The 22,133-nt window shown below is 44.5% G+C and overlaps 1 protein-coding gene across 1 annotated transcript in view; it reads left to right on the forward strand.

The window, feature by feature from the left end:
• Nucleotides 1-322: 322 nt before the first annotated feature.
• BEND4 (BEN domain containing 4) overlaps nucleotides 323-22,133 on the forward strand; it is a gene marked incomplete at both ends in the record, with an annotated part of 29,650 nt that continues 7,839 nt past the window's right edge. The window contains 2 exons of the mRNA XM_082315696.1: nucleotides 323-695; nucleotides 8,733-9,299. Of these exons, the coding sequence (XP_082171822.1) occupies nucleotides 323-695; nucleotides 8,733-9,299 (940 nt within the window). The remainder of the gene's footprint in view (nucleotides 696-8,732; nucleotides 9,300-22,133) is intronic.

Raw genomic sequence — 22,133 nt, forward strand, 5'->3', positions numbered from 1 at the left:
CCCGGGCCGCTCGGGCCGCTCGGCCCCCGCGGCGGCGCCCGGCGGCTCACCTGCCCCCGCGGGGGGTGCGGGGGCGGCGGCGGCCCCGCCAGGGCCCGCCTCCCCGCCCCGCTGCCATTAGCAGACATTACCCTAAACACTTGCCGGTCGCCGCCCGTCTCCCTCCAGGCATTGGCGCGGCCGCCTGTCAATCAGGCCGGCGCCCCGCCGCGCCGGGGCTCCGCCGTGCCACAGAGACGAGCCGCGGCGGCGGCAGACACAGCCCCGGAGCGGGGCCGCGCCGCGCCGGGCCGGGCCGGGCCGGGGGAGGCGGCGGCGGAGGATGGAGGAGGAGATGCAGCCGGCGGAGGAGGGGCCCAGCACCCCCAAAATCTACAAGCAGCGGGGCCCCTACAGCGTCCTGAAGACCTTCCCCGGGAAGCGGGCGGCGCTGGCCAAGCGCTACGAGAGACCCACCATGGTGGAGGTGCCCCGCGGGCGCGGAGCGGGGCAGCCCTTCCCGCACGCCGCCGCCGAGCTGCTGCCCTACGCGCCGCACGGCCCCTTCCCCAACGGGCCCGCCCGCCCCGCCGCCGCCCCCGCCGCTGCCCAGGGCCACCCCCGCCCGCCGCCGCCGCCGCCGGCCCCGAGCTCCTCGGGCCGCTACGGCCCCTGCCCGGCGGCGGCGGGGGGCGGCGGCGCGGAGCTGAGCGCAGGTACCCGCAACTCCTCTCCTCCGCCGCGCAACTTCGCGGGGCACTTTGCAGCAGGCGGGAGCGGGATGGGGGCTGCGGGCTCCCCCCCCCACACACACACCCTCACCCCCCCTCTCCCGGGGGGCTGGCGGCGGGCTCGGCCCCCGCAGGGTCCCCCCCGTCGGGGCCGGGCGCCGGGGGGGACGGGGCGGGCGGCTGGGGCCGCCCGTCGGTCTGGCATCGCCGAAGTTCCCGGGGGCGGGCGGTGCCGCCGTCGGGGCCGGGGCCGCTGCCCGGCCGGCATCACCCCCGGGGTGGGGGGGGGATCGCGGCCGCCGCCGTCGGGACTGTGCCGACAGCCGGTGGCGACTTGGCGGGGCCAGCGGCCGCCGGGCGGTTGGCACCTGCGGGAGCGCCGCCGCCGTCTGCGGGCGGGAGCGGGGGGAGCCCCGGGCCGGCCGCTCCGTCGCTGTCGCGGCCGGGGAGGGCGGCGGGCTGGGGCTCGCTGCCGGAGGGAGCCGCTGGAAATGGAGAGGCTGCTGTTAAAGAGATGGTGATTTTAACAGAAAGAAAACAGATCGGCTGCTTGCCTGCACCGTTTTCATAAGATGCAGCGAGGAACCGGAGAGCAGATTATTTTATTATTTTTTTTCTTTAAAGGTGTAAGATACCGAGATGCTGAACGCCTGTCTTTCTTCTAGTGATGGCTTGGAGTTAAAAACCACGTAGATCTTGATATGCAACCTAAATTTGGCATCAGGAAATGGGAAATTGCATCTTTAAGCAGAGTACAATCAAAAATGAATTACAATAAATCCTATATAATTGCATAGGTCATTCTCTTTAATGAGATTTTATTAACCTGACTGTCAAGCTTTTGAGTCAGGCAGATATTTTATCTTCTTCAACTGATAAAAGTGTCAGCTATAAACCACCATATAAATATTCATAAATCTACACATCTGTGGCAGCCTATCAGCATCATTCTTTTGGACATTAAAAGCATTCTAATTACTTTCTGTCTAGCAGAGCTGAAATGCTGCCTGTTATAGTATGTGCTTGGCAGGCATGATTGCTTTTGTTTGCCATCACAAATAGCAGCATCCTATTTTATATACTGATGGTCCAGAATATATTCAGGGTTTGACTGAACAGGATGAATATTATGAAGCACCATCTGGTTTTGATAACATCGGGTATATTAACTCATCTGTTAATTTTTGACACATCATTGATTTATTTATTTAGAAAAATTGGATCCTGTTTTGGTATGTTGCTGTTTGCCTTTGTAACAAATGTGATGACATTTCCTTACTAAACAGGGAGATATGCTAGTTAATAGGATATATGGCTATGTTTTAATGCCTGTTTTCGCTCAGAAGCAGTCGTGTACCGGATGAATTTATCATATCTTGTTACAAATAATTCAAGTACTTTACCAAAAAAGTTTAACACTTGAATAGATTAGCCTGAAAATTCACAGCTCTGACGCATAGTCCCATGATCCGTGGCAGAAGGTCACGTGTTCTTTTTTCTTGAAATTACTTCTTATTTTAAATGCCCAAATGGTGGTATTTCAGTATTTTTTCGTGGCCCACAAGGAAAACACTGCTGATAAATGTGACTCCTGCGTTTCTTCACAGAAGCAGGTTACGCCACGGAAAACACTCAGCTGTCTGGTAGACGATATACGAGGCCATATTCACAGCAAAGCCCTCTAGGCGTTGATGAGCAGAAGTTTGGACTTTCAGCTGTGTCTGTAGACTGTACTAACCAGGAACTAGAGCAGGCTTCAAAGTTTCTCATTGATTTCAGTCCTGTGCTAAAACAGATAGTTAAGGAACTGCTGTTAATGCACTGAAGCTCTGTGAAGTCCTTGTCCTGTCACCTGCACATCCAGGTTTTACTTTTACTTTGGGTTCCTGTATGGGTCCCAACATACCCTTCTCTCAGCTAAGACTTTTAAGTACCAAGCAAAACAGAACAGGAGAAGACAAACCAAAAACTTGCTACAGTGTGCCGAAGTGTGATTTTGTACAAGTTGTTACCAGAGGCTGATAAAGCAAGAGGCAAGGTTTAGACCTCCTGGGTATTGTAATCCCCGAGGTACGGGTGCTTTGCTGAGCTATGCACCTATCCTTCCTGCTCGGTGATGGAGAAACACCAGGCGCCTTGTGCTGGAGGAGCCGTAGCATCAGTAAGCTGAGCAGGGAGCTGTCGAGGGTGAACTAGTTGGGGCCTCGAGGCTGTATGTATGTGGAAGTACTTGATTCCATCATCCAGAGGCCTCAAATCCTCTTAACAAATGTGTGAGCCAATTGAATAGCTCAGGCTGCCGCGGAGGAAGCAGAGCTGAGGTTTTCCCCCTGGGGAGTGGGAGCGTTTGCGTGTGCTGCGTGCACGGTCGCTCTGCGCTTTGCCCAGTGCCCGCGGGGTCTTTGTCTCTGCCCACCCAGCTCCTGGGTTCCCCACAGCAGCAAGGGGCACGGGCTGGGCCCTTTCCAGAACACCTCTTAGCCAGAGGTTTATCTCCCAAGTGGTGGGTGTTACAGGGGGAAGGATCCTTCCCTTAGCAGGTATCCAGCTGCAGGTCTGCTGGGTTGTTCTCCACAAGGCAGACCGTCACCATCCATGACTTGCATGGTTTTCCCACTTAGCTGAGCCATAGCACTTGGCAGGTGCTTACTTGGGTGAAGGGGTGGAGGGCTGTAGATCACAGTTTTGTAGGGACACCCATTTTACAAGTTCCGTTTCAGAGAGTCTCCTCTTTTTGCCAATACCTCTTCACTTGTGCAGGCAACAGTGAGCAAGCTGGCTCATAAAACACATTCCTGGGATGTCTAACTCTGTGCTAGCAACCTAAACACTTAATGTGGTTGATTCTTAATCTTTAGGCATGACATTTCTGGCCCCTTGGGGTTCAGAGCACCAAGTTTGCTTTTGACAGTGGGCACCTCAAACACAGCCACAAGTAAGGATGCGTCCATATTTTTGAAGCTTTTCCTAATGGTTAGAGCTCTTGCCAAGTATGAATGGTTTCTTCCTCAGTCCCTCTCTGAGAACACCCTGACCTCCAACTCCAGAAGAATTGCAGGAAGAGAAGTATGAGAAGGGGGAAAAGCAGGTCTTCTCCACCCTTGCCACGGTGAGGAAAGATCTAGCTCAAGATCCCATCTTGTAGGGAAAGATCCTGCATGAGAAAAGTCATCTTACGACGAGAAATGTGGAGCTGCACTGCAGCATGAGCCTTCTCTCTCCTCTAGTGAGCAGTGGTTATTCTGACCACTGCTGCTGCAGAATACGTCACACAAATGGATGCATTCAGAGCACCAGCAGCTACCCATTTTCTCCTGTAAAATACTAGTTCTTTATTAGTCTATTCAGATTATTTTCCTGGTATGAAAACAGTGTGTATCTTTGGTAGCATGTACATTGAACAGTATCATAGTCCACTAAAGAAACTCCTTTTCCTTAGGAAATCATGATGTAGACCTTATGGTGTGCCTTAAAATTTAAGATGAACTTTCCTGGAAAGCAGAGAAAGAAGGGCAGAAGCTGTCTTGGAGGTGTTATTCCAGTGCCAACAACCTGGCATTTTTAACATGACCAGATAATCAAGCTCTATCACATCCAGACAGAAAAAAGTTTTTTAAGTGAACAGAGAAAGTGAAGATCATAATTTTGGCTTTAACTGAGAAGTTGGGAACCCTCATCTGGAAGTAGATCTATCAGATCAGTACTGAAATGGCCAAACACTTGTAGTCTTCATCCACTGGACTGCCTCGGTGATCTTCATGCAAAATGCCCAAGAAAGCATTGCTTAGTCATGGGAGGTGTCAGATGCTGTCGATTTTGTGACTTAAGCATAGATATTTACAGCAGTGTTCATATCTAAAAACGTAATGACAAAGTCTATGCATGGACAAAGCCATTTGAGGGGTACTGAGCTGCTGCCGTGGGATCTAAAGTAATAATAATATGATAATAATCCAACAAATCAAGAAATGCAAATCATCAGGTGAGAGGACTGAAACACTGCAAGGTGAAGAGTGAGGTGATTGAAATTGCTAAGGAACCTGGACTTCCGAATCTTGCTGAAAATTAAATACCAATGAATACATTCCCTGCAGGGGAGAATGTATGGTATTCAGACCTGCTCAGTTGTTATAAAGATGACTTTCTAAACCAGCTGCCCAAGGTTACAAAGGAAACTATGGAAAAGCCACGACCTGAATCCAGAGCCATTGAGACCCAACACAATACCTTATTAATAAACCTGTCTGGTCTAAGTATTGAAAAGATCTTCAGCTGTAGGAAAAGCTGATGTTATACCTGCCAGTCTTTCCAGACGTCTTTTCTGATGCATCAGTGTAAGTCGTCAGGTTGAGTTTCAGAGGTTTTCTCTTACTAAAACCCTGTTTTCAGCCTGGCAGTTGGATAGCTAAGAAGCTCCATAGTTCAGCATCAATGAGAAAACGACGTAAAGATGAATGCTGTATCCAGGAGTTGATACCTGATTTGCTATGTGAGGTTATCTTCTGGTTGCTTGCACTCTCGAATGATCTAGTTAGGAATACTTACACTTTTAGCAATTTAATCCTGCTCTTTTAGCACTTTATGGGCCTGATCTGGCAAGTCTGCCTTCAGGCAAAAGTCTAGTTAAAGTCAACAGAAGTTGTGTAAGACTAAAGACTGCGGGGTCTGAGACATTAGAATGACATGGTTGGTGAGTATCGTAATAAGGAAAAGGAATATCACAATAAGACTTTAATAAACTGTTTACACTGTTTTAGTCCGGTGGAGTCATTTCAATAGAATCCTCCTTTCCTAGAAAATACATACATTACATTAAATCAATTAAGAATCATAGATCAGTGATCATTCAGTAGTAACCACATAAAAACAACTTTTTGTCGTTTCTTAGTGATTAGGCATTGCACAGTGCTTGCATTTCTAATTACAGGCAGTCCATAAAAGCTGAAATCCCAGTTTCTACAATATATGCTAAATGGGCAGCATTTGTTTTTTCTTCATCACAAGAAATAACTGTAGCTATCGTTCTCATTTAGGGTTGTTCAGGCTGTGGGTGCGTGTACCATTACTGGTGTAGAAGTCGCTTCAAAGTGGTACCTGCTTCAGCACAGAGACAGATGTTTCCAGAACGTGTGCTGAGAGCATCCCTCGCTATTGCCCAGCGGTACCCACAAAAAAAGCATTTTTGAGTCTTTCTGCCAGCAATTCTAAATCGCCCTGCCTTGTCATGACTTCCATTTTTATATCTTTGAATGTGGGTTAAAGTTAAGAAAAAAAACGATAATTGCTGTTATTGTGTCTTTGTAGTAGATCTGATACTGAACTGAAGAGTAAATCAATACTGTCATTTCTGTATAAAATTTCAGTTACATTTTAAGCCATTATCACAGTGAATATGCCTAATGCATTCAATTTTACAACAAAACTAATCATTAATTTTATCTTTACTGATGTTAGTGTGTATTATAGCATTCTTCAGAACTGGTATTTGAAATGTCAGGTTACTTTTTGCCGTATTTGAGGAGAAACCATAATATTAGAATAACATATCTTATATTAATCTAATCCTTTTTCGGTTGTTTCATTCATATTTTGTCCCCTTGCAACAAGGATACGCAAAGAATGAGTAACTGTTTTGTCAACAGGGACCCTAATGATTAAAATACAAACAGTAAATATGACTTCAGGTCTGGAATCGGATTATAGGATTAAAATGAATGAAAAACTGCTCTGTAGTAGGATTGCAAAGTTCCAATCAATACCATCCTGTAATAATTTTAAAGGGAAAATGTGGGAAGTAAAGAAATAAGGCAAAGAGAGCACAACTTAAGGTTGTTACTGATGCTTGAGTTTCTTGATTTTTTTTTTTGTTTATCGTTAGGTCCCAGCTAGAAAGCTGCAATGTCACTGGGGTTCTGTGCTTCGATTTACATTACATCTGTTGTGCTGGGTTATTTTGCACTTGCATCGTAAGGGTTAAAGACAGCTGGCCTTAGGTTAATGCAGTAGAAGGGAAGGAGGGACAGCAGGAGTGGAGGCTGCAGAGCACCTGGCACCGGCACCCACTTGCAAAGGGGCAGCAGCGCCTGTGCATTTCTGCCCTTGTGAGTTTGTGATGTGGACTGAGGGCGTTGCTTAACGTTTTGGATCAAAGATGTGCTGGAGAAATCTGCCCTGGTTTGTCTGAGCCCATCTACAAGGGTGTGGTATGACTTGTTAGCACAGGAGGCTGATTGCAAGGATGCTTTAAGTGTTCTTAGGGCCACCCCAATCCTTCACAGGCCGGTGGGCTCTCTCTGCTTGGCCCTGGGCAGCCTCGTAGCCCAGCACTGCGCCTGTGTTTGTTCTGTCTGCCTCAAGTTCCTGTTCTTACCTTTGGCTCCTCGGGAGATCACACCCTCAGATTTTGTGCCGGGGAGGTCTCCTCGGGCTTCATTCGAGACTGAAAGCATTTGTATGCTGCTTCAGCCCTGCCCTCTTTGCAGAGATCTGGAGGATGGTAAAAATGCAAATTAGTGTTGTTTCAAATATTCTTCAGGCCAGCTGTACTAACCTCAGTGCGAAGTAGATTTTCCACCAGAAGGTGTATTTCCTGCATCGTGGAGAAGTACTGTGAGAAGTGCCACCTCTTAAAGGACTGAATTCTGAACGTTTCTGTTCTTTATGTATTATCAGTGTGACAAGGCTATGTTTTCGTCTCTAGTGATGAAGTTAAGATAGATGAAGGTCTGGGGTGCTTAGTCTCATGCATCTGTGGCAGGTTGCCTTTTCAAAAGTAAATGCGTTTGTTGCTTTCTAAAAGTCAAGCCTGCCTGAGAAGAGCTCTCCAAAATTGGCAGTGCTTAAATCTACCACTCTTTTTTTTTTTTTAATCTCATGCAAAATGTTAGTTACATCTTTTTAGGCACCTAGAGGAACTCAGCTATGAATAAGCTAAAAATTTTTAAAAAGGCATTATTTTTATCGGGAAACCTAACAGGCCGTACCATAAATCAGAGCCAAGCATCTTGGTTGTTTTCCATCTGCGTCCAAGAACTGTTACAGCAGCTTGATTCTACATAGACACTCAGAAATGAACCATCCTGCTATGGAGCTTTAGGTTATAGCTGCTATTGCTCCCTGAGACATGAGACCTTCTGTTATTAGAGGCAAGGCTGACTAGGTGCAGCGTGGCATCCTTATCCTGCTTCCAGAGCCGAGCTGCTGCCTCCAGAAACTGCTGCACAGCCCCATACAGAGTTTTCTGATTATGTCCAGAGCAGCTTGAAGAACGCTGCACTGCGCTCCACTGTGCAATACTAGCGTAGCCACAAACTCATAGGAGGTCAGCAGGACAGAAAAAATTCCTCCTCTGACCAGAGGAGCCTCACATTGTACATTTGATACCTTCCCTTGGTGTAAGAAGAGGGGTTTGTGCTTATCACTCTTGAGTTGTTCTTGGACATTTCTGGAACGTAAAGCAAAAGGAAGAGAAGCAAAGTCCATAAAATTGGGGGTGGGTCACGTGAAGTGTCCCATGCCCAATGTCAAGCAAGTGCAGTGAAGATGAAAAGGAGAAAAAGCAACGCTTGGAAGCCTTGTTGGAGAGGAGCAGGGCATGGGAAGAAAGTGTAGTGCGAAGTCCTGCAAAAATGTACAGGCAATGCCCACCAGCAGCTTGAAATAGGCTTCCAGAGAAATACTTACTTGAACTTTTACTTGTAGCAAATTGGATGGAATTTGTATTTTCTTCCCCATTTTCCTGTCTTAATCCCTCTGAAAGAAGATGGCAGTAAGCAGTGACTATCATCACAATGCATTTCTGATTAACAGCAAGGGCACAAGGGCACTCTCAGAATAGAAGCAAAGTCGGGATTGTTTTAAATCACAGTGTTGCAGAAGTATTAAAGCGGAAGCCATAATTTTAATGTGTTCAGAAATAAAATGCATGCTACTGTAAACCGTTGTGTACATTCATCTAGCTGCTACTGACTGGCATAACCTTTTGCATTAGGTTTCTGTGATTCATCTTTTCTTTTGTTTCAGAGAGTCGAATGATTCTGGATGCCTTTGCCCAACAATGCAGCCGGGTTCTAAGTCTCTTAAATTGTGGTGGAAAACTACTGGACAACAATCACTCTCAGTCCATGATTTCCTGTATAAAGCAGGAAAACCCAAATTATAGTGAAAGACAAGAGCAATGTCAGCTTGGGAAAATGGTCCATAGTCAGACGTCAGACATTTTAGACATAGAGATGCAGTATATGCAAAAGAAACAACAAACCTCAGCCTTTCTGAGGGTTTTTACCGATTCCCTTCAGAACTATTTGCTTTCTGGGAGCTTCCCTTCTCAGAACACCTCATCAGTAAATGATTTTAGCCATTTGGCAGATGTGGATCCACTTTCAACTTCTCCAGTACATACTTTAGGTGGATGGACATCTCCAGCAACGTCTGAATCTCATGGTCACCCATCGTCTTCTACACTTCCAGAGGAGGAAGAGGAGGAAGAGGAAGAAGGTTACTGCCCTCGGTGTCAAGAGCTAGAGCAGGAGGTAATTTCATTGCAACAAGAAAATGAGGAACTTCGTAGAAAATTGGAGAGCATTCCAGGTAAATAATCCCCTGCCACGTAATGCTGTCAGTCGGTGATAAAAACAGTTTGGGTAATAGTTTGTTTTAAGTTCTGGTTGTCTTTTAAGGTTGTAGTTGTAGTAATCAAACGCTGGAATTTGTCTCCATCCAAAATTCCTGTAGCTCTGCCCACTGGAAAATTATCTGCTGATACTCATCCATACGAATCCTGAGTCCTAGACTAATGAGCTGTGTTCAGGATGGCGTGTACTTGTAATCCCAAATTCCAAACATCAGGTGATTTGTCATGGTAATTTCAAACATATGCTTTTATACCTAATTATCTGTATTGCTCTTTAAGTGATGTTGCAGCTTATAAACCTAATTCCCTTTTGGGGCTCCTTTTCTGGTTACTTAAAGAAACTATTCAAAGTTACGTCCATACTTTTAACCAAAATAGATTTGGCTTTTACCTTGAACAGTATCTCTTAAATTGCTGTTAGCTCAGTGAGAAGCATAAATACATCTCCTCCCATTTATCTTCAAATAATACCTGAAAAAAGGCTTGGCAACAAGTTCTCCAGTTCAGCAATACCTACCAGCCACTGGGGGAGAGAAAGCAGACAGAAAAAACCCGTCTAATAGAAACTGCCTCTATGAAAAACTTCTCTTGCCCCTTTAAACTTAGGACTTAACACTGTTAAGGTGCACTGACATACTTGAAGAGTGGTATTGGATGAGAACAAAATATCTTGGACCCATATCCTCTAAACTTTAAGCACAGGCAAAAATGCACCTCAAATAATAATACTAAAAGCAAACTGGAATTTAGCAAGGAAATAAGTATACAACACACTTCTGACACATCTATAAATGCTAGGTAGCTGCACCTTTGCTAGCTAAAGTTTGAGGTGCTTAGGGTAGATCCATGCAAAGTTCACTGAAATAATGCCTAAATGGCAGAAAAGCCATTTAGCATGGGCTGCAAGAGAGAAAATACTCCAAAGCTGCGAACTATGCAGAAAGGAAGAAGGCAGCAACCAACCACTGTTCAAATATGTATGTGCAGTTGCAAAATCTGAGCAAAGCAAGCAGTAGTCTTTATCATTCTTTTCCCCAGCTATCAGTGATGTATTATGAATTATTTGTATTACATTGTGTTTTTCTATTGTGCATTGGTCCTTACGTGGTACCAGCAGATCCCATAACCAACATTGTTCAGTGCAGAGAAAACCCAAAGTTTAGAATACTTCCCCCACCCCTCCCAAAATCTGGAGTCACCGTAACTCGTGCACTCTCACTGGATTCAGTAGTGGTTCATACATCACATGGAAACACTGTGTGACAAAGGGAATCGTGTTGAGTCCTAGCTTCAGGTGTATAAGACAAAAAATTATCATTAGAGTCTGTAATCTGACCTACAGCTTTCATTCAATCACGTATATTGAACCCAGTAATCTTTTTGACTTTGACTAAAACATAACTTACATTTGACTCAAGTGATATCTCGGAAGGCCTCCGGTGCTGAGCTGGAGACTCTGGTGAGCAGTGGCTCTACCTCTTACCCTGACACTTGACTCCAGTGGTTAATTACACTGGTGAAAACGTGTGCCTTATTCCCTGCCTGACTATCTGAAATCACCTTCTGGCCATTGACTTTTATGCTTTGCTCCACTAAATGAAGTGCTGTATAGGACTGGGTGCTTTTTCCAGATGAAGGAATTTACAGATTGAAAGCTGACTTAATTTCCATCTTAGATAAACGAAGCAAACAGAGCTGTTTAAAACTCACCAAATGAGTTGAATCCTTCTTTGCAATTCTTTTCACCTCTCTGCTCATTTCTTTAGAATTTGGGCACTGGAAATACATGCAACATTTTCCTATCTGCCTGAGCGAAGGTGAATAGTCTCTTTGTTCCCGCCCGTGGTTGCCCTTGTCATTTGGCCCTCGGTTGTGCAGCTGAGCTTCTCATTCTGTGCACATTCTTCCTAGACATACATACTTTGTATTTGGCTGTGTTCATGTACTAAGTGATCCAGATGGCTTTGGCTGCCCTGTTTTCCCACTGTTTGCTGTTCAGCAATTTCTGTATCATCCAGAAATTTTTTTTCATTGTTTTTAAATTAACTTCATGATTCTGGCTAGAAATGTTGAATGGTATTGAGGCTGCTGTCAGTCCTTGTCGAGCCCTGCTAGAAACACCTCTATTCATGATGATTCCCCTAATGACAAATACTTGAGATGTCGGTAGCAGGTTCTTAATCCATGTATGCTATATTCTACTGATGTGTATTGCTGCTCTTGCAATCGGATAACTCATGGTAGTATGTTAAGTGCCCTTCAGGAGTCTAGGTATATTACATCTGTTCAACCCAACTTTTTCAAGCAAACCTATAATCTCATCAAAGAATGACAATCGGGTTAGTCTGACAAGATCCACTTTCCATAAGACCATTTTGACTGGCGTTAATTATATTCATATTCTTTAGTTCTTTGTCATTGAATCCCGTTGCAATTGCCTGTATTTTGCTAGGATTAATGCTGGGTTAAGCAGCCAGTATTTACCTGGGTCATCACAGTTACCCTCCATCTTCCTTTAAAAGAGAGATAAACATACATAAACGTAGTCATTCTTCACCCCCCAGGAGTAATGAAACTCCTTGTTCACGGCGTATCAAAGGAAGCAAACATAAATGTGCAAGGACATATGACTTCATCAGACAGCAGAAAATCGTCATCAAATGCATCTGCTGACTGGGTGATGTATACAGATAGGTCTAAAGTGACCCAGGTGTGTGAGGAAGCATTAAGAGCTACAGAAGATGCCCTCTGATTTTGCTATGTGGTAGGACAGAGGTCCGAGCTCCCCGGGCAATCCCACAGCCACCACTGAGCAAGGTTAATCAAAAATCAACTAAAGGCGATGTCTAATTATTTTTGTCCCCACTGCTGATTTTGCTCCAGTGAGCGTCTGCTACCAAAGAAGCTGGCAGAAATTCTTCTGTGACTTGAAGCGCCCAACTCTGTATGTAAACGGGCATAATGGTCATTCTCTGAGCTTTTTTTTTTGCCCATCAAGACGTTGCAGGCCTCGGGCGGGAGCCAGAAAGCCGCCTGCAGAGGGTCTCAGTGATTTTTGCCACCTTCTATCATATCAGAGTCATGTCGGAGCACAAGCTTTCTTCCTTGCTCATTCGTACAACTCACGCTGGGCATCCGACGGGCCAGGCAAGGTGATTAGTGCAGGGGAAAAGCGACCGTGGAGGCAGCTAGATGAGCGTGGAGGCTGCCACGCTGTCCCATCAAGTTGCTGAAAGAGCAGGTTTTTTGACGTAGTGGTTTTCCCTCTCACCCTTGAGGGAGCTGGGCTGGAGCTGCTCGGTGGTGCTCGCAGGGGACCCCGTGGGGCGGTGGGAGGTGTGCACTGTGCCCTCCCCGCGGGCGCTGAGGCTCCCACTAGCAGCCCTGTCAACAGGAGATTAAAAGCACCAGCCCCTCCCTTCTGCTCTATAACCGTCTATGAATCATTTTATCCTTTTCCTGAAATACTTTGCATTTCTTTTTTTTTTTTTTTACTTTCCATATGCAAAAGCCCTTTTAAAATCCATGAGAGTTTGCGGTCTAAAAATAGTTACCGCTGTACATCTCTGCCTCTAGCTCTGCAAAGCACCATTTGCATGGCTCACAAAGAGGCTACCGGGAAGAAGAGTGTTTTCTCAGCAGATGTAAAGGTGACAACTTTTTTTTTAACAAATATTACACAAAACATATCCTACTGTAGCTTTTGGACACAAAAAATAAGAGTTTTCTGTTTTCAGGACTCTGCCCTGTTGCTGTAGAAGCCCTCTAGTCTGTAGGATCTTTTTGCCCATAGTCTGGCATCACTTTTCAGCAGATCACCACTGGAGAAAAATAATTACATGGGTGAAATATTGCATATGTTTTGGTTGTTGGGGAAGGGGGTCTCGAAAAATACCCATTTGATTGGACTGAAACAATACTTAAATTTGTGTGAAATCCTAATTGTTTCACCTATGGAATAAATGAAGAAAAATTCCTATTTCAGTGCTTTGGTTTTGGAGCAATGTGACATCTTGCAATTTGTGCAGTTTTCCCCAATAATTTTTTTTTAGGCAAAAATATTAACTGAACATTTTCAGTTCCAGTTCAACTGAAAAAAAGAGAAACCTTTTCATTCAGTGTGTTATTTTGTCTTGTTTTGAAAAACACTTAAAGATCAGATAATTTCTGGAAGGAGTTTGGCAAACTCAAAACTTCAGGTTTTGAGACGGTCAAGAACAGAGCAAAGTAATCCATCTATATGAGGAGAAAAGTGTCTCCTAATCTCTTTCCTCCGTATAAAAATTACTAGGGCTGTGATACATTCCCAATAGTAAAATTAAAGATTTATTTGTGAGACTGCATGTAAGACCCGGATTTCTAAATCCTCTAATATATAAGGATATTAGGCAGTTCTCCTTTGCTATTGTCAGCAGGATTTTCTCACAGCTTTCGGCCTAAAAGGGAGAAAATATTTCCAGGTGGTTAAAGTCATGAGTGAGGGTTTGCCTCCTGGTGCTCCCAGCTTTGCCACATGGTTTCGGGCAAACCAGCCTGAAAGCAGTGAAAAGGTGTAAATAAGCAAGATGAAGCAGTGTGTGATAAATACAGTAATTATTCTTACCTTGTTGGCCTGGCAGCAAAAAATACTCCAGCAAACTGCAGGAGAATGGGGGTGAAAAACCCCCTCAAATGTAGAGCGGTGATCACCTACAGAGATGACGTTCATGGTGGCTGGAAGTAGCCAAAGCAAAGCAGGATTTGCAGGTAGAGTTAATATCAATGTAATTGAAAAAGTCAGACAAGTTTTCCAGGAGGTTTTGTGTGCCCAAGGCTTGACTCTTTTTCCTGACTATATCGTATGATCTAATAAAAGATATTACTTTTCCCTACAAATCCTGTCTCCTTTATACTTTCAGAGCATCGCATTTCCAAAGAGCCTACCACAGCCGCAGCGTAGATAAAGCAGCCATCAAGGGTTGTGACAAACACTTTTTCATGTCCTTTTTTTTTGTCCTTTTTCTTGATGTTCACATTTAACCACTTCTTTGGTTTCCCTTGATGTTCTGGATGTTTTGGTCTCATCTCTGGCCTCGTTCTGCTGTTCAGCTTCAAAGCGTGAAGTTGCTTCGGGAAGAGCGAGCCTCGAGCGCGGTCGCCCAGTGTTTGGCACGAGAACCCCTTTGAATTTGCAGCACGGCTTTGCTGGCAGCTTGAGGGTGCCGGCTTAGTTTGCTAAACCAGCCTGAGTACAAAAACTTACTGAAACACGTAACTGCAGCAGACCAGGGCTTCATTAATTGTTTTTTTCCACGCTTCTGGGGCAGGCTTCTTTGCCTACCTTGGGGAGCAAGAGCTGGTGGGAGTTTTGTGGAGGGCTGCGGTTCAGCCTGGCAAAGCTGAACTCCCCGATCTCAACTTCGGTTTGCGTTTTGCAGGTCAGCACTTGGCATTTTAGTGACACAAACTGCTCTCCCTGCTCACCGGGGGCTCCTTGGTTTCCCTGTTAGTTATCAGCAGTATAAATGTGTAGAGGAGCTTACAGGGGAGGTCCCTGTCCTGAAGACTTCAGGGCTGAAAGGGAGGACAAGAAGAGGTACCTTCTATTAAGTAGAAGGAAAGTGAGGGAACACAGGCAAAAATAAAAGCCACAGGAGCATGTGGCAGCATCGCTTAAATGCGAGATGCACAGCTGCCTTGTTTTGTCTCCTCTCTTCTGTTTAGGGAGACGCGTACATCCCAGGGGCATATGGAAGGGGCACATTCTTCTTTCTGGAGGAAATATTTTTGCAAAAAAAAATTAAAAGAAATACAATGGCTTTTCAGATGCAGATTAACAGAAGTAAAATGGTTTTCCACTCCACCCGGAAAACACAACTGAGAGGGATTTTAAAAGTAGCGTGATATTTGCTATCATTTTTTCTCCCTTCCCTGCTCTTGGCAGGCACAGGAGATCAGTTTAGGCAATCTTTAACACCCTTCTGCGTGTAATGTCTATTCATTCTTCTGCTTTCTGCTGACTGCTGTCATTAAAAATGAGTGCTGGTTTTATTTTACCGTCTAATTACAAACATCCAGATTTGTAGGGTCTTGAGCATTGAGATCAGTTCCTCTTTACTAACCCCCATCTCTCCTTGCCCCTCGCTCTTTTTCCAGCTCACCGCACCCCAACAACTTGTCTTCACAGCCCGTTCATGCCTCTTTCCCTGGCTTTCAGCTGACTATTGAAATAAATGAGCATATGAGCTAAAATGATCCAAGTCGTGTTAGACTGCACACTTGTCCAAATCTCAGGCAGAGAAGGCATCTCCGTTAATGTTATAAGAAATTCACACTGCCATCTAGTTCGTCAGCAGGTTCCCTATCATTTGTTACATCTTTCTGACAGTCGAGCATCAATTTAGAAATGCCCTGCAATGAACTCGGAGTGAAGCATCGCTCAAGGTCAAGCAAAGGAGAACGCGTTGCAATGCTGAGCCAGTCTTAACTAACAGCTGCCGGTCTGAGCGGGGTGGATGTAGATGTACGCCCTTCCCGATTCTCCTCCCTGGCGAGTCAGAAGTAAATGGTCTTGAGTGCTAAGGGATTCATCTTCTGTTCGCAAAACAGCAGGAGGAATATTAGCCAGTGTCGGCTACAGAGCACAAAGTCTCGTTAATGAACAGAATAACCAGATTTCTTACTGTCTGCTTACGGGGGCCAAGGCCACTGTGGGGAGACACGCAGCCAAGCCGGGGATGAGCCATCCCTTCTCGCTAGGGCTGTCTGATGCCACGGGAGAGGTTGGAGATACACCTTATTTACCTTGGAGATATGCCTTGTTTACAGCAAGCCCAAATATCTTTTCATAGCACTGTGCTTTGGCAATATAAACAGCCCTGGAGTGTGTTACACTGGAGGCCACGTTTTGGGAAGGATAAATGAGAGCCCTCATTTTGAACAGATACCAATACAAGTGATTGTGGCCCAATAACGTTTATAATGAGTAAAAACCCAGCCCAAACCAACAATAGAGATGTTCTTGGCACTTCGTAAAAAGTTGGAAATAATTGTTAGAGCCAAAGGTTAAAAAAAAAGAAAAAAAGAGTGGGTGATAATTGGGAAACATTAAAAGCATGTTGTTGAAGGCCCCAAAAGACTATTGAGGAGGAAAAGTTTCATGCTGGTTACAAAAACAACCAGCTTAGAGGGAAAGCAAAGGAACAATTAGAAACATAACAAATGGAGTAGAGGGGAAGTTGATGGTGATGAGTAAAAAGCAGAGGTTAGGATCAGTGGAAAATTAGTCATTCAAATTAAACCTGGAGCACTCTGTTGAGGAGGCATTCTTCCCCTGGCAAATGAAAGGAAAAATACGGCATCCTGATAACAGTATCAGACCCATTATCAGATGAAAATAGTACGTTTTGTCAATAATATGGAACTGCTCATTGAGTATTTCTGTTCTGGTACTTGTGAAGAGGCAAAGGATGCAGTCACACCAATATGATGCCGATGGTAAGCAGGTAGAAATATTTTCCATTTCCACCATAACTCTGGGTGTTAGGACACACTCAGCAGCGGCTTCAGGTGAGACTGCAACCTCAACGCCTGCCACAACTGCCTCGCAACGCTGGGACAACTGAAGAGCTTGTTAGTCAGTGCCAGAATTGCCGGCCTTTTTAGAAATGATAAAGAGATGCTGATTCCAGCCCAGGTTGTAAGACAGCGTGGTTCAAGAGCAGAGTCAGGAGTCCCTCTTTCAGAGACTGGCATCACCTGGAGAGCCACAGCACAGGCCACTGGGAGCAGTAGCTGCTTGGGCACACAAGCTTTTCATCCCTAAGTGCACATCGACTTATTACCGAAAGCATTAGGCAGCTGCTACCAAAGCATCATGTTTTCAAAATCATGAGATTTGGACAACTCGCTTCAGGAGCTAAAACAAAAATGAAAGTGGACAAAGAGGACCCTGACTATGATTTTCTTTATGCTTTGGAGTATTTGGGATTTTCCAGAAGACTGAAAGAGGCAAATACTGTATGATTTTTTTTTAAAAAGGACACATGAGATGTCCCGGATGATTGTAGGCTCATTGGCCTGATACTGAGCCCAGACAAACTGATTGCACAGCTGATGCCATCTTCAATTAATAGAGCACTAAAAGAGAATAATGGAGTTGGTACCAGGCAACATCTTGCCAAATTATGGTTTTGATGAGATGAAAAGTTTGGTTGAGGAGGGTATTGCAGATATTTAGGGTGTTACATAACATTATATTACAAAGTGTGATTTAAAAAACACAAATGTATTTGTATTCAGAAAATTGCCATGATGCAGATGAATTTCTGGAGGGATTCTTTGTGAAACTGTTCACAGCCCATGTTTTTAATACTTTCATCAGTGAAAGCAAGCATGCAGTCGTTGCTCACAGCTTGCAAGCAGTGCAGAGGTAGCAGTGAGTGAGGAAGATGAGAGGTGGCAGACTTGGCTGAACACAGTGCAGCGTTACCACGTGTTGAGGCACAGAGAACATCGCTCTACTTGGTTTCAGCTCCTGGGAAATGGACACTGAGAAAGGCTTTTGGAGGACATGGTGTCTTTCTGGCCAAGTATTGATGTACAGCATGGCCAAAAGGGCTGGCATGGTCTTTGGCTGTACAGACATGTAGGTAGGTGTAGGGACTCTGCTTTTAGCAGGAGCCTGGCATCTCAAGAAGGTCACTGTTGAGCTTAGCGAAGAGAAGATGCAGAAATGACTTCACCACTAACTATAAGTACGTAATAGGTAACAGGCATTTTCCATTTCTTTTGCAAAGATTTTGTAAAACCCAGTTGAAGGAAAAAAAAATGCAGCCTTGAAATGAGGTGTACATTTCTGAGGGTGAAATAGCACGTGCGGTAACAATGAGCCAAGGGTAGAAACTGTGTTGTACTGTGTTTTTCCCACTGATACTGTCCGGTGCAGAGAGGATTTAGTCTGGAGAGTTGCTGCGCTGTGTGGCAGGTCAGACCGAGAGATCACACCCCGGCTTTTGCCATCGGCACAGTCAGTGGCCACCACGCTGTTCAGCTATTTATTAGAAATTAGGATACTCCGCAGAGAAAGCTGTGACAAGCTATGCCGAAGCAGCACTTGTTACAGTGCACAGATGCCTAGAATAACAACGAAGTCTTAAAACTTGGATCGATAAACAACAAAGACCTGCCACCTCTTACACGTGTCCTGCTTAGTCACTGCTCAGCATCTTAGCAAGACCAGCCTTCCCCAGCATGCCAAGTCCCCTGTGGCACCTCCTCCTCGCCCTTTAACTCCTGCAAAGATCTCACTCTTCTTTTCACTCGCTGCAGGCCAGGTTACTTTGCCACTTCCAGTGTCTTTTCTGAGTCACTGGCACTTTCAGAAAGTAAAGGCTGTGGAAACTTCTCCCTAATGGGCAGGAAAATTACTGCCTCCCCGCAGGCTTTCCACTAAATCATAACAAGCAAGTGTTATTTCGACATTAGCGTCTTTCCCGTTGGTTCCAGTAGGCACAGATCCCTGTTGGTGATGTCAGTGATAGCAGATACGTGCATAAGCATGCAGAGAATCAGCTCTCAGGGTTATGATCTTGTTAACTCTCTAGAGACCACATCAAAGTCAAAGAAATACAAAATAAATAAGCTAGTAGGTTTAAATGATTTTTCCGTACTCTCAATTGGGAGCCATGGGCTCTTACAAAGTTACGTTTGCCGCCGGGTTTGAAGGAAACAGTTCCTCTTATCTCTCGGCAAAGAGAGTATTTGTAGAGCCATAAGAGGGACACGGAGACAAAACCAAAGCTTTGACTCTCGGCCTCGTGCTGCCCTCTTTGTGGCTTCCTTTAGGCTTCGGTTAATGTGGCAGCCCAAGAACCCTGGCTTTGCAAGTAGCATCTGGTGTTTGAAAGGCTGAGGTTATCTCTACCAACAGCAAACAGTGTGATGTGCAATGGCTTTACAAGTGAAAAGCGCTCAAAGTCCTCCAGTCACTACAATGATAACAAAATCATACAATTTTGTGCTTGAAACATTACTGCTTTTATGAAAATAGAAGTATTTATAAGCTTCAGCCAACTTTTAGTATTCTTCATATTTCACACCGGTAATGAGAAAGCATTTTATCAGCAGAATACAGTTAAAGTAGAGCTGTACTTCATGTGCAGGGGACACAACAGGTTAAATAGTTTCCTGTTGTCGTCTCGCTTATGCCCCATCCCTTTGGAAGAACACAGGTAAATACATCTTTGGATAGCCTGGAAATTACTTACTGTGGGTAAAATACCATCCTGCTGTGAGATCAGCTCCTAAACATTAGAAGTTTTTGATGCATTATATTCTGTTCCCTTTCAGGCCCCATGTTGTTCCACATAATTACAGATAATAGTACCAAGTACGGCTGAGAGCCATCAGGTCATCACCAGGGACTTTTGCTAATAGAGATAACGAGAAAAGCAAGTGCAAACTTCACAGACTGTTTTGAGCACAGCTTCATGGGGACCAAAGAAGTCTAAAGCTCCCAGGTACCACTGATGCGTTGGCAACTGTGTCCTCAGTGAGCTTGCTAAACAAAAAGCGACACATGTAGACAGGGAAGGAAAGGTATACTTTGCAAGTAGCTCTTATTCCCCAAGTATCACTCAACTCTCCTCCAAGTCCAAGTATCGGGCATCTTTTCTTTCAGGCAGTGGTACAGTCACCCATCACAGCACAATCGCCTGTCATAGCCCCTCCCATCCTTGCTGTCACCATGCAGGAGATGCAGGATCTCATGGGGGATGCTGGTTGCCCGTGGTAACTTGCACCCGAGTGGGAGTTTTTGCTGACCTTGTCACCGGGTTTCTGAGGCTGCCTGGGGCAGCAGGCCTTCGTGATCCTTGTGCCTCTTTCTTGGACACCTATGTAATCACGGAGTAACCCGTGCATGGGCGTTCCTAGTTTTATCTTAGTTTTGGACATACCAGACAGCAAACACACACAGAGTATAAGAAAAGAATCTCAAAAGACGATCTTATCCTTCAGCCCATCCACATGGAAAAAAAAAAAATCTTTTCTTCTTCCCCCATATGCTTTCCTGTATATAAAAATGAGGGGGGAAAAGCCAAATCCTTTTTTCGCCACACCTTTTTACGAATATCCAATGTACTAAAACGTGACCTGTGGTTAGTACATTTTACTCCTTTAATCCACGTAAGAGCTTGTATTAAATTTTTTGATTGCTGCTATATGCTAAATACACAGTTCTCATTACAGGAAGGCCACAGGACGTGTTGGTGGGACTATTTATTAAGCTTGACTGCCCTTCTGACATTTTCAGAATTGAAACATTTTCTAAAACCGTCTGGTGACGCTTAAAAGTGCTTTTTTTCCTTACAAAAAAAAGAAGCATCCAGGCTCTCTTGCTCATATGGCAGTGGCACTGTGTAGCAGCTACGCTACTGAGACACTGCCCCGGTCTAGCAATAAGCAGTGAAGTCACCGGAGAAATAAAACAGGTACAAGTGACTTGAAATGCTAACTTTTGCCTAACACATAACCTCCTAACTGCCTATGGCAAAGCGTGATATGTCAAATGAAAGAGGAGTAAATACGCTGATAGGTCGCCTTTACGGGGAAGTCAGCATGCGGTGAAAAGACATAGGAATTTATTATTCATATCAGACACTTTGCATGACTTCTGTATGGGGACTGCTGGATGTAACACCACGTAGCCCTTAGTGAAGAGTCTGCTTTGCACAAAGTGAAGGTGTTTTGCACCCTGTCTGCCTAGACAGGAGCATAGTTGCTGCGCAGTGTGAATGCCCAGGAAAGGGTGCAGAATACCTGGAAATCTTACCTTGAGACACTCTCAGTGATTTCAGTGCTTGCTTTCAGATTGCCAGCTTAAGACAAAGCCCAAAACAGCACATTTTTCCAGGTGTAAAGGCTGAATGCCAAGAAATAATAAAAAAAAAAAAAAAAAGGAACACTGAAATTTTTTTTCTGGATTTTTAGCTGAAGCTAAGATTATCTCCAAATATTTTACAGAAACAATCCATAAGAAATGTGAGAGTGATAAGGTACCTTAAAAACAATGCTTATTAAGTCTTGCAGAAGTCAGTCATAATGTTGGGTTAATATCTGTTTAATTCTCCTACAGTGTTTCAGGCTCAGGAGAAAAGCACTGTATCTCAAAAATACTCCAGAGTTAATCAGGGATGTGGCAGCATCTGCTTAAGAGAGACCCGTAATTGAATCATCCCTAATTAACCTATCACCTCAGCAGAAGGGAATAGGATGTTGGTACCACTACTGAAATGGATGAGAGTGATGGGAATGGAAAGGGGGAAGGATGAGGGAAAGAGAAATAAAGCAATTTGTCTAACACCTAGTTTTATAACAAATTTGGGAGGAGGGAGGGAAAAGAAATTAAAGTATATGAATCATTAAATCTGTTCAGTGTAGTTAATCAGACTGTAGTTTCAAAAACGTGACCGTATTTACATGTTAATCAGTGCATGATTTAGGTCCAAGAAATATTTTCTCCTTTGTATGGTTTAGGCTGTTTACAGTATTTACAGGTTTTTTTCTTATCGTCATTACTGCTGACCTAATTTGTATTTGTAATAATTATAATTTCAAACTAGGAAAAAAAAACCTTTGAACACTAGTGGGCAGAAAATAAAAGCAATGTCAGAGATCTCAACATAGGAAATACAACATCTGTCATATATTTATTGAATGAAATGACTGCACAAATCAAAATGAGGAGTACTTCCTATTTGAAATAAATCTTACAGATGTACAAAACAGATCCTGAAGAACACTGCTTGATT

Source organism: Platalea leucorodia (assembly GCF_965183815.1).
Source record: "Platalea leucorodia genome assembly, chromosome: 6".
NCBI lineage: Eukaryota > Metazoa > Chordata > Aves > Pelecaniformes > Threskiornithidae > Platalea > Platalea leucorodia.